Source organism: Oryx dammah, unplaced genomic scaffold, assembly GCF_014754425.2.
Source record: "Oryx dammah isolate SB20612 unplaced genomic scaffold, SCBI_Odam_1.1 HiC_scaffold_2, whole genome shotgun sequence".
In the NCBI taxonomy this organism is placed as follows: domain Eukaryota; kingdom Metazoa; phylum Chordata; class Mammalia; order Artiodactyla; family Bovidae; genus Oryx; species Oryx dammah.
The window spans coordinates 184,566,387-184,579,455 of record NW_024070186.1 but is presented as its reverse complement, the minus strand read 5'-3'; the positions used below and the strand labels follow the sequence as shown (position 1 = coordinate 184,579,455).

The 13,069-nt window shown below is 45.1% G+C and overlaps 1 protein-coding gene across 1 annotated transcript in view; it reads right to left on the bottom strand.

Moving 5' to 3' along the window:
* The window catches only part of NIPSNAP2 (nipsnap homolog 2), a 32,472-nt gene that overhangs the window by 14,886 nt on the left and 4,517 nt on the right, over positions 1–13,069 (bottom strand). The window contains exons 2-6 of the mRNA XM_040266697.1: positions 13,012–13,066; positions 3,593–3,732; positions 3,465–3,510; positions 502–596; positions 102–172 (exon numbers count right to left, since the gene is read on the bottom strand). Of these exons, the coding sequence (XP_040122631.1) occupies positions 102–172; positions 502–596; positions 3,465–3,510; positions 3,593–3,732; positions 13,012–13,066 (407 nt within the window). The remainder of the gene's footprint in view (positions 1–101; positions 173–501; positions 597–3,464; positions 3,511–3,592; positions 3,733–13,011; positions 13,067–13,069) is intronic.

The following is a 13,069-nucleotide window of genomic DNA, read 5'->3' as shown; positions in this document are numbered from 1 at the left end:
TTTGCTTACAAAAACTAGTATTAGAAAAGAGTCATTTAATTCTGTACTAACATCTACTATATCAATAGTTTGAATAAGCAAACATTTGTCAAAATCATTACCTGATTTTCTCTGAGTTTATTCATCACTTCTGTGAGGGCTGGATAGCCTCCTTCATACCTCCAAAGGTGAACTGAAACATATTTTAAAAGATAACATAATTTAGACCTTTATGATACTCTGACCTTGAAAATATTCCAGATATGCTTAGTGTTAGCACAGTACAAAACTGTACTGTTGGCCTGAGTTATACCATAAACTTTCAATAATAGATTCAAATGTGAAAAATGATCAAAAAGGAGTTTTTGCAGTGATTTACTGAGAAACTACTTCAACCGTAACACTAGATCAAGATTTGGAAAGCTCTGATTATAAAAACAAGCACTAAGTTGAAAATCATTTAAGTGATGACAGTAAAGGCTTAAGGAACAAGTGTTTATTCCAAAGACTTCTGCTTCCTACCAGCTTGATCCTGCTCGCCATACCACGTGTTCCAAGTCCCCACCAAAGTACAAGGGTAATGTTTATCTTCATGAATCCTTGGCAACACCTCTTGACTTAAAGAGAAGAAAGAGCAACACTAATTAAACAAGCAACAAAATTACATCAGGTGGTAACACATGATCAATAATAGGAAAAGGTCATCTACTCTTGTCTTCTGACAAATGACCTCAGAATACATTTATGATGAAACAAACTACAGAATTAGCCTTTTAGCTGAATTCTGTTGTAAAACTCTAATGGCCCAGTTATCAAATGCTTAGGTGACTGATAACCCAGCTATCTAGAATAGTGGTAAGTAACTCAAGTATATTGATAAAAATGATAAAGAAGAGTCAAAGGTCCCCAAATTCCACAACTATGAGTCTATTATTCACCATTTCAGGGGAAAAAAACCACTTAGGAATGGTGATATGTATAAAACTAAGTTCTGGTGGTTCCAAAGATAGGATGGATGAGAGTAATGGGAAAAGAATGTGCCAGAAGAGAGAAAGAGAAGAAAGGAATGTTGAGGATGGGGGAGATGACAGAAGCGGCCCGAAAGGCAGAGGAAGCAGGGGCAGAGAGGGTGGGCTTTAAGGAAGAAGACGAAGCTGAAACACAACAGAGTCTGGAAGCAACCCCCACCCCACCAATCCCAAAGGGCATCCATGGTGCAGGAGAATCCAAATGAAAGACACAACATGAAGTATAAATTGGTTTCTGCCCAATTCAACCAGCTAAGGGGATGTGAAAGGTATCACAGAATCCCACACTGGACACAGCACCCAGGTTGTTGCTGTCCATCACACGTGGCCGTGGCAGGGTGTTACGTTAGCAGAGGTGGCGGGGCCTCGTTCCACAGAAACCCTCCCACAGCACAGATTCTAATGGACAGGGAAAGACAAAGGGAAGAGGCACAGCTGAATCACACCAAGAGGAAAGCTAAAACCTGCACGCTTTTTTGAGTAGAAAAATTATGATGAAAAAGTACAATACAGATCCAACAATGGGTGCAAAAAGGTATCGAGGGTCAGAAATGGAATCTGTTCAGATTGTTTGCTGCCATCAGGTGACATTAAGCTAATGATCACCACCTAACGTTGGGGCCCTAAGACAGGGCGGATGTGACTAGTTAATGGAGAAAAGCTCTGAATGGTCTTATGTCTAACTAACTGAAAACTCAAGTGTCTTTCTGACCAAGTACAATGAGCAAATCATGTATTATTTTTTGAAGGGTAGCATTTACTTTTAAAATTAAGATCAGATATTAAATCTATTTGATATAGGACAGATGAATGTTCAGAAGTAACACAGGATTGATGAAAATTGGGAAAGATGGGTTGTGTTAGGGAAATGGAACTGGGTTTTCTTTTTGCCCCATGACATGAGCAGAAAATAAAGAACCCAGTGCTGGATCAAGTGTGGCTGATGGAAGCCTGCACAGATGACCGAGGTGAACCGGGGCTGTTAGGTAGGTTAGTCACCCTAGTACCCAGAACTGGATGGGTTGGGCAGAACCTCATTACTGCAGCCCCTAAAAACCAGCCAGGTGTTAAGTCTTTATGTACTGGAAATAGGTTGCTGCTGAAAGTTCCAGAGAAAAGGAAAACAAACAGGATGAAGGAGAAAACAGAACTCAAGCAGACCAACTTGACAAACTTTTGGGTAATGGATTGCAGTGGGTTGGGGGGGTTGGGGTTTGAGGTACTGGTGCAGCTTCAAGCCCAGGAAGGCAGTCAGAAGGGCTAACTTGGAAATGGGCCTCAACCGGCCTGGAGAGGGAAACAAGCAAAGAGAAGCAAAATGCATGCCAAATGAAGATGCCCAGCCCTTAGTGACAGACTGGCCACAGAAAGCTAAGGCAAGAGTCAGATAAAACCATGGTGAGTGTCACACATGAGGAAGCGGGAGGAGCAGAGCGCTTCTACATTTTGAGTTTGAAGTGAGAACAAGACTTTCAAATAGAAACATGAGTAGATGGCCAGGAATCTGAGACAGGAGATGAACTGATAAAAAAAATAGGACAGGGAAGATAAACCAGGGAAATAGATGCATAAAGAAAATTTTCATCTTATGAAGAGAAGTTTAGAGAAAAACCACCTGGTTTCAGGTCATTTTTTAATAAAGAGAACAGTACCGAGGTGAGCAAGAAACTACGCTAATGTTACCTTTTGCGACCCACCTCCAAAAATAAAACAACAAAAGATTTTTTTGCTTCTGAAAGTTAGGCTGATTCTGGTAACAAAATCATTTGCTTTCTCACGAAAGCAGTAGATATGCATGGTTTTTTAAAAGTGCTTTTAAATCATGTTTGCAGACAACTGATCATTGAACTGCTACTTCTATTAACTTAAGAACTGGTGCACTTTATTCTCTTTGGTCTTAAAGTTTACAAATTCTGTAAGAGTATATGGATTTCACATCACTCTAAGAATCTGCTGAATGGATTTGAACCCAGGCCGATGGAAGACTTCGAAAGAAACGGCAGCTCTACTGAAATCATACAGGGCTTACATTGCAGGGGTACTTAGGCGTAATACTGGAAATAGGGGCAGTCCCAGGGACATGCAATCTAACTCTTAATGTTCAGAGCTGTCCAGAGGTGGAGCATATGAATGTATTTAAGAACAGTGTCAGGAAGGGCTCCAGAAAGGACTCAAGCCCTGGATGAGTAGCTGGACTGGACAGACTGGCAAGGCTCCTTCCAACCTGAAAGTCTAGTAACATTCCAAAGTCTGACAGTCTATGCAGACTTCGGTGAATAAGTGCTTAAAATCAGAATGTCCTTGGTAACCCCAGACAGAGCTCAACTTAAGAGCCTCTCAATGTTTGGCTTTAAGAAGAGGCATGAAAGATCTCCTTCTGCTATTAAGGGTTAGCGCAACCAACAAATACTAAAATCATTACTTTTCCCCAAGTAAAGGATAGTTTGGTATACACACCAAATTTTGTTGTATGCTTCTAGGCATTCCGGTTTAACATTGTGAACTGAAACAAAAGAAAATTCAACGATAAACTTATGAACCAAGGGAAAAACGTTAACTATGAAGATAGCAAACCTAGGACTCACACTGTAATTTGTACAGACTGCTGGTTTCCTTTTTGGCTAGGAGGTTAGAGTGAGCATCTTTCCTTGGGTCAACTTTCCGGACAAACAAGGATTTTAACCAGCTGTCCTCTCGAGGTCTGTTATCGGAAGATGTCAATTTCCTACGGGATCACAAATGCAAAAATTTGAGTTTAATCAGAGGTACAAAGATGTCAGGGTCTTTGGGTGGTAGCGCGTGGCCCACTGTTTTCATAAACTCATCAATCCATTCAGCAAACACTCCTTGGGCACACATTCGAAGCACTGTTCTAGAACTTGAGATATCATGTGTCCACTTTCCAAGCCAACAGTGTGCACTCTGAACGCAGGAGCAAAGTGTGAGAGAAGGAACTTCGGCAATCTTCGGAGAGTCCTCACATGCATCTCCATGAGTCCTGCTGTGTTCTTCCCTTCTCCGAGGAAAAATTTCAACATAGGAAAAACATACACGGAAACCGAGAAGAGTCAAATTCACAGAGAAAGAAAGTACACCAGTACGTTCCAGGGGCAGAGAAGAGAATGGGGAGATATTATTGATGGGTGAGGAAGATGACAAGGTTCTGCAGGTACACAGTGGGGCTGATTATACAACAATGTGACTATACTTCATGCCCCTGAACTGTACTCTTAAAAATGGCAAATGTTTTATGCACTTTACCACAATAAAAAATGTGAAAAGGAATATATGGAGAAAGTGACATGAATTCCTTCCTTAAAAAAATTATTTTACCCCTAGAGTCAAGATTTTTTAACTCACAAAAACCTAAGAATATAAACCTCATTAACATATAAATGACCTGCTAATTCTCATGTTATAACTAAACTTCTACTGTATACACTGTCAGAGTGATGATAAATCTGACTGAACTAACAAGCAACACTTTACCAGTGCAATTTTAGCTGAGTGTTTAACTCCCATATGCTTGCTAGTGGGATCACAAATTTGTGTGACTTCCCTAGAGGGCAGTGTGGCATTTATCCACAGCAAAATGCAAACTGCGTAGGCCTTTTGACCTAAGGGCTGCACTTGTAGTTATGTCTGAAGGGCAGCTATATTTAGACAAGCGCACACAGTTGAATGCAGAAGAGCATTCCTTACTGCCTTCCAGTTTGTTCCTGGTAACGGCAATCTGGACTCCATTAATGGGGACTGGGCAGATAAAACAAGGCAGATCCAAAATCAGGACAGAATGCAGTCATTAAAAAGAATGAATAGACCTACACGCACTGACATGTTGGTATCTGAGATGAGTTCCATGGAGAAAGCAGGCCCAGAACAGTGCCATAAATACACGCACAAAGTGAAATGCTAACAGTGAGGACATCTGGGCTATGTGACTGGGCTTGGCGTGTGAGGAGTGAGTTTTCCTTTTCACTGTATAACCTTCTGTACTCTGTGAATTTTCCATATACATACATTATTTTTATACTTAACATTAGCTAAATACCTAAAAGTGCATGTTTAAAAACTCCTTTATGGGTAAGCTAGATAGCTATATGTAACCCGAGAAAAGATTTAAAAAATTAAAGCCTGGTAGGGATTCCCCTTGTGGTCCAGTGGTTAAGACTCTGTTGCACCTCAAATGCAGGGCTACAGGTTCAATCCCTGGTCAGGGAACTAAGACCCCACATGTTGCATGGCATGACAAGAAAAAAGAATGAATGAATTACAGTCCACACACCACATAGATGATCCTCACAAACACTGAGTGGAAGAGACAGATACAAGTTCAAAACCAGACAAAATTAACCTAAGGTGTCAGAAGTCAGGTTAGTGTTACCCTTGACGGAGCTCACTGAAAGGGACACAAGAAGGGCTTTGAGGGCTTGTAATGTCCTGTATCTTGATGTGGGTGCTGCTTACATGGTTGTATTTATATTGGGAAAATTCATCAAGCTATAAATCTAGAATTTGTATACTTTCTAAAATGTATGCTATACTTCAGTAACAATCTTTAAGTTAAAAGGGCTGCTGCTACTGCTAAGTCACTTCAGTCGTGTCCGACTCTGTGCGACCCCATAGACGGCAGCCCATCAGGATCCCCCGTCCCTGGGATTCTCCAGGCAAGAACACTGGAGTTCAAAGGGCAAGTATTTTAAATAAAATAAGGCATGTAGGATCTTAGTTCCCTCACCAGGAATTGAACCCACGCCCCCTGTGCTGGGAGGGGAAGTCTCAACCACTGAGCCAGGGAAGTACCTCTCTTGTTTATTTTTAAGTACATGTTTAACCCCGAGTAAACACACTTCAGCACCCGATTAATGGTGATTTAAAAATTATTTTTAAAACTACTTTAAAAAACTAAAAAAAAAAAGTTATATATAAAAACTATTAGATCCTTGAAAGTCGCTCAGTTGTGTGACTCCTTGCAACCCCATGGGCTCCAGTCCGTGGAATTCTCCAGGCCAGAATAGTGCAGTGGGTACCCTTTCCCTTCTCCAGAGGATCTTCCCAACCCAGGGATCGAACCAGGTCTCCTGCATTGTGGGTGGATTCACCAGCTGAGCCACAACGGAAGCCCAAGAATACTGGAGTGGGTCCCCTATCCCTTCTCCAGCAGATCTTCCCGACCTACGAATTGAACCCAGGTCTCCAGCACTGTGGATTCTCAACCAATTGAGCTATCAGGGAAGCCCTTAAGTATTAGCCCTTCAGCAAAAATCAAAATCATATGGTATTTATCTCTGTTTTCAATTCACTCTTTAATTATATAAACTAATTCTGAAGATGGCAGTTCTCCAAATGAATCATGGTAAAATTCATTTCAATAAAAATAAAAACATTTTGTCAATTTGTTTCAAGTATTTTCCTTTTTTTTGGTCCTACCCCATGGCTTGAGGGATCTTAGTTCCCCAACCAGGGACTGAATCCAGGTCCTCTGCAGTGACAGCGCCAAGTCCTAACCACTGCTCTACCAGAGAAGTCCCATGTTTAAAGTATTTTAAACACACCACATTTTTGGATACTGGGTTAAATATCACGAAGCAAAATGACAAGCATATAAATTAGTGATATGCAAAGCAGAAAGTTTTAAGATTTGTGAGCGGGACTTTGTATAGTTCCTAGAGTTTTTAGATTTCAAATTTACTAAACAGAAATTGTGTTTAAAAATATGTTTTGGTTAAATGAATTTTAAGACTTTAGGAATAACAATTATGAACAACTAGGAAAGAGATACAATGGAAGTTTCTAAAAATATCAGTACTAAGGAACTTCATTAAGAAGTAACTCATCAAGGTAAGCACTATGCACAGTTCTTAATGAATCCTTCCAGAAGTACACAGACAAGCATATGACATGCGCACACATATAGTTATTTAACTCTTAGTGTACTTAATGCTTTATAAAATAAGAGCATAACAAAGAATTATTGACAGGATAAATCTGGAGGGAAAAAAATTCTGAAGTAATTCTTCCCTTCCTCTTTAGAATTTAAGGGGATTACAAGTTAATAAGCACATACTTCCTGTCAAGCTCTGGACAATTTGTATATGTCTTCTCATTTAATCCCCAGAACAATCTAGCAAGGTAGGTTACTATTGCATTTTAAGGACTGGACCCCAGAAGTCCAACCTGAGCTAAGAAGCGGCAAGATAAAAAATAAGAGCCCAGATCTAACTATAAAGTTCAAACTATTTTCACTGATAAGGGACACCTCACCCACACGAATCTCCCCAAGTAAGCATTTGTTTCAGACTTTTAACACCAAAGGGATTTACTTTAGGATGGGTAAGATGAAGTAAGGTTTATGACAACACTTTGTAAACTAAGATTAACGTAAGAAACAGTCAACATCACGGGACACACATAAGAACCCACGTGCTGTTTACTTGTCAAAGTTGGGTAGCAATTGTCTTGACAAATGAAAGGCAGTGTGACTCAGCATCAGCGCCAAATGACTCTTGACCTCTGAAATCTTTCGAGTGGCAGGTGACTGAAGCTGCCCCATGTGCCCAGTCCACCTCACTGAACCATGGCAGTGGGCTGAAGTAGCCATGCCAACAGCCACCAGGATTCTAAGGCCTGGGTTGGGCTGGGTCTTTACTGAGAGCAACAAACACAAGGACAGGCTGTTTTTACATCATCATATGCACATCAGGTGGTACCTTACGCAGTGCCACCTAGGGGGCAGCATATTCAACAAAACACGCTTCTTTTATTAATTCACCATTATTACTTCTTTTGGCTAAGTCACAGGACTTGTGGGATTTTTTTAGACCCCGGACCAGAGATTGGAACCTGGGCCCTTGGCAGTGAGAGATCAGAGTCCTAACCACTGGATTGCCAGGGAATTCCCCCAAACTAGATTTTAAACAGAACAAGCATTGAGTGCCTGGTTCAGTGGATACAAAGATGACCAGATGCTGAGTCTGCCCAGTCTCAGGGGAAAAACCTATCAGTGAACAGCCAGAGCGGTCATGGACACTGTGGACTCGCAGGCACTGTGGGAACTTGAGGGAGTGAACTGTCTTGGCCTTGGCCGGCAAGGAGCCGGAGCAACTTCAGGGCAGAGACTCCTGCTCCGTCTCGGAGGACAGGCAAGACAGGTGCACGAAGCCGGTGATAATTCCAGTCACAGGAACAACATGTCCAGGGGTATGGAGTCGTGAAGCTATGTGGCATATTTCTGGAACAGCAAAGTGTTCAGGAAAGCAAGAGAACATGGTGTGGGAGGGCATGGAGGGGGACAATGGGAGGGCAAGGTGGGGAGCAGAGAGGGCTGCACTCTATCCTATACGTGGGGCAATGCCAGCAAGTTTCAGAAAAGATCTAGGTATAAAAAGCAGCCTGGCAGTGGTGAGCCGGGTGGACAATAGTAAGAAAGGCACGGGGCATGGCTCCTGGCTGGGTACGCAGCCCCGCAGTACCAGGCACGGCCGAGGCATTCGATACTCGCTGGACAGACCGAGGGATGATCCTGGGTTCAGACGATGACAGGAGGGATGAAGGGGAAAGAATACATTCAAAAGATACTCCTAGGAATTCCCTGGCGGGCCGGTGGTTTAGGATTCTGTTCACTGCTAAGGGCCTGGGTTCAATTCCTTTTCAGGAACTAAGATCCCACAAGCTGCATGGCATGGCAAAATTTTTTTTAAAAAACCCAACCAAACAAAAGGAAAAACTCCTGAAGTGAAGAGGAGGAGACTCGGGTCCTGATTAGGTATGGAAGATGGTTTGGGATTCAGTTGGAGCAAATTACAGAAGGGAAATATATTTAACGTGGAGACCATGGGATGAGACAGTAGTAGTGTAAAGGGCTTTGGTGGCCTCATCACCAGATATATCTACTGACTGTGCACTGCACGTACCAGACTGAGGAATAAACCCGGGCCTGACTTCAAAGAGCTCGCTGTGCTGTGGAAGCAGGCAGGCAGAAGTAATCACAGCGCAAAGTAGTAGGAAGGAGCCCCTACTGGACATGGAGGTGGTGGGTGTGGCGGGGGTGGGGCAGAGGACATGGAGGCCGGCCTCACGGAGACATGGGCCCTCTCCGGGGAGACACTTGGTGAGCTTCGGACTTGAAAGATGGGAGGCAGTCTGTCAGGTTGCTGCTGGTGGGAGGAAGGACATTCTCAGAAGCAGAACTCTACCTGCCCGCAAAGCCAGGAGTGTGTGACTATGGCAGGGGTGAGGGGCAGAGGGGAGGCCGAAGGACTGGATCCAGAGAAGAGTCCTGCCTTAAAGCAGGAGCTGTCGGACTCCCCTGCCCACCACCCAACACCCCCGGAATCCCAGTGAATCTGTCTTCACCGTGGCTGCTAGAGAGAGCTGTCCCCAACATTTCATTTTGAAAAACTTCAAACACAGAAATGAAAGAACAGTACAATAAAGACCTCTATGCTCTGCATCTAGATGGAAAAATGATGACTATTTTATCCTGAGTCTTTATATGGATTTTGTTTTGTTTATTTTTACCAAACCACACGAAACCAGACTGAAGACAGTACGCTACTCCATCCTTCAATACTTGGGCACACAGCTCCTGAGATCAAGGACAAACTGAATCTCTAATAATATTACATTTAAGGAAAATAGTAATCCTATAACATCTAATACCTACTTCATATTAAAATATCCCCAATGGTTCCTAAAAAGTTGTCTACAGCTTTTCTTGGTGGAGGTGGGGTGGAAGGGAAGAGGGATGAAGACCTGGTCAAGGTTCATGCCATAGAGACCTTTCTAGCAAGAGACGGTCCTGCTCAGAGTTCTCCAGGTGCCCCCTCACCAATGGCTTCAAGTCCACACTCTTCACAGGAACCTAGCCAAGAGCTGCCCAGAGCTGAGCTAGGGAAGTGTTCCTGCAGAGGCAGAGTCGAGACATGCTGGAGGCTGAATTAACAGGTCTAGCACCTGACCAGATGGGCAGGAGCAGGGGGAAGGGCCTGGGGAAGGTCTTCTGGTTCCTAGCCTGGAGCACTCAGTGGACGATGTTCCCTTAGTGGGGAGAGCGAGCCCAGGAGGAGCAGGCAGGCTTCGCAGGAGAAAGATGAGTTAAGTTTCCATACATGGTCATTTCCAGGGCCTGGAGGAAAGTTCAGTAAGCAGCTGAGCGGGGCACCTGGCCCTGGGCAGAGCTAAGATGTGTGTGGCAAATAGGCCTCCCAGGAACACTTCTGCCTTCCCCCGCAACCACTCTTGCAAGGTCAACCACAACACCCCTGCTGGTAAGCGGTTTTCTTATGTCATCTTAACCTTTTACCAGCATCTGGCACAGCTGACCCACTCTCTCTTTGAAATACCTCCTGCCCGGGCACTGACCCATAACAATGACCTCACAGCTGCCCCTTCTGGCTCCCTCGCTGCCTCTCCTTCCTGTGTCTGGCCTGTAAATGACCAGATGTCCCAGGGTCTGTTTCTCAGCTCTTTTCTATCCACACTCCTCAAGCAATCGCACCCATTCCCATAGTTTAAAAAAGCACTTCATTATGAAAAATGTCAGTCAAATAGAGTACACTGAAACCCATGGATCTATTAACGTTTTGGATTCCTATAAGCTCACAACTCTCAAATGCGGTTCAGACACCTCGTGGAGGAGTCATACAGCTCCAGAAGGCCAACTGCCTACTGGGCCTTTCTGTCTGAATAGCTCACACCCATCTCTAGCTTCACCAGGTTCAGAACTGCCCTGGATCCACCCCTCTCCCCTCCCTGTACCTGTTCCTCCTTCTCTGAATGACCAGCAGTCTCCCAGATGGCAAGTACCTGTGTGCCTTATTCACTGATGTCTCCCTGGCATGCAGTGGGCACGCTCACCTTTGGAACAGCTGACTCTCAGTGAATGGCACCAAGATCCGCCCAGTTGACCATCCTGATGTGGTCCCCTTTTCAAAGTCAGACTGATCTTCTAAAAACATAGATCAGATGAAGTCACACTCGAGTGTACACCTTTAAGTGTTTTCCATGGCTTTCAGGATAAAATCCAAGCTTTCAAAATGGCTTGTAAGGCCTGGAATTATCCAGCACCGCTCCTGGCCACCTGTTCTCTGTCTTCACTTCTGCTTCTAGATTTTTCTGGGGTTTCCTAGCATGCCTATTTCCATTTGGGACCTTCATGGCCCCTGATGCTTCAGGTCTCAGCCTAATGTCACCTTCTCAAAGAGGCCTTCCATGACCTTGGGTGGGAGGTTCCCTGAGTTTCCCCCATGGCACCTACCTCATTCTCTAAGTCTATGAAGGTTTTCACTATGGCTTCCTGGGGAAAGCGACCTGCGCTATTATGCTCAAGTCAACAGAGCCTCAGTGACATTGTATCCGTTCAGTATTTCAGAGAATCAATGAATTCACTGGGTCTAGGCTGAGTCCTTTCCAATGAAGGAAAAAAGTCCTGATGCTGGGAAAGACTAAAGGCAAAAAGAGAAGGGGCAGCAAAGGCTGAGATGGTTATATAGCATCTGCATTTTAGAGAGAAGGCACCAATGGACATGAATCTGAGCAAACCCCAGGAGACACTGAAGGAGGGGTCCATGGCGTTGCAAAGAGTTGGATGGAACTGAATGACAAGACTGAGTCCTAAAGAACACCTACAGTTAAGGCAGACTAGAGCCCAGGAAAGAGTCAGAAGGTACTGGGGACCCTGGATAAAGAAAGACTCCAGTGTCAAGAGCACTCATCCCACCAGGAAGTGGGGGTACCAGGCACACCAGGTGCAGTTCTCCAGTTTACAAGCTTCAAGTGATCTTGGGCACTTTAGGAGAACTCTGTCATGTCAGCTGTCTTTTTTTGTCAAGAATAAAATATCAATTTCATGGGCTTTTATCACTTGTGTGAAAAAAAAGCAACAGGAGATACTAAATAACAGAATCAAGATAAAAGGAGGCTGACTTGGTGATCAACTTGGAAACAATATCAAATTGTGAAACATAACTTGAGCATGAGTCCCAGGAAGGGTACTAGGCCTGAAGCCTGCCAAACTTGGGTTCAAATGCCTTTTCCAGCAACGTGTCTCAAGTTCTGCGAGGTGCCTTCTCTCTAAAATGCAGATCCTATTACTTAAGATTGTTACAGGATTACATTAAATAAACCATATCAGAATCAAACATTTAACAAACAGGTAATTCCTTCCCTCCTTCATTTTTAAGTGTCAATTGTATTTTCTCCGGGCTCATTGTTTAATTAACAGACAAAAACATAAACGTTCAAAGTACCTAACAGACACCGATTCAGCAAACTGACGTGCAACTTAGTGTGGGCTTTGCTTTTTCGATTTGGGAAAAAGGGGAATGGTGATGTCAGGGATGGATTCAGAAAACGGAACATTTAATCCAATAAGGTTAGAAAAAAAAAAGTTTAAACATGAACCCTATGCCGACTCAGTGCTGATCACTGCCCATACTTTTGTGTCCGCTACCTACTTTTAAATACACCTCTTCACTACGACTCCCCTGACCTCCACGGAGGGCTCACCCGGGACGATGCGTTATTTTATTTTCTTCCTCCCAACAACCCAGGACCTGAGGGTGTTTCTACGGCCATGTGCGGATGCTGACGCTGAGGCTTCGCGCGGGCGAGCAGCGTTCTCGGCCGGTCCGGCCGGAGCCCCGAGGGCCAAGTTCAAGGCCTGCGGCCTCAACCACGCGCCCGCTGCTCGGCCACCGCTCCGGGTCGCGGCGGGTCAAGGTCCCGCAGGCCGGGCCGGCTCGGTGCGCGGACGTGGCTTCGGCGCCGAGCGTCGTTCTCGCCATGACCTTGAGCCCGGCCGACCGGACAGGCGCTCGGACCCGCCGAGGCTCCAGCTCGCCCCGCCGCGCCGACCGCGGCCCCGGTCCCGCCGCCCCGCAACCCGGGCGGCCCGGCCCCGCGGGGAACGCGGCCGGGGAGGGGACCCGCGCCGGGGACCCCGCGCCCTCCGCCCCGCAGCGGCCCCTCCCCGGCCGCTCCCGGAAAGGGCGGCGCTGCTCACCGGAGCCCGGGCAGGAGGCTGCCGGGGCTGGCCCGCCGGCGGGGCGAGCTGGAGCCTC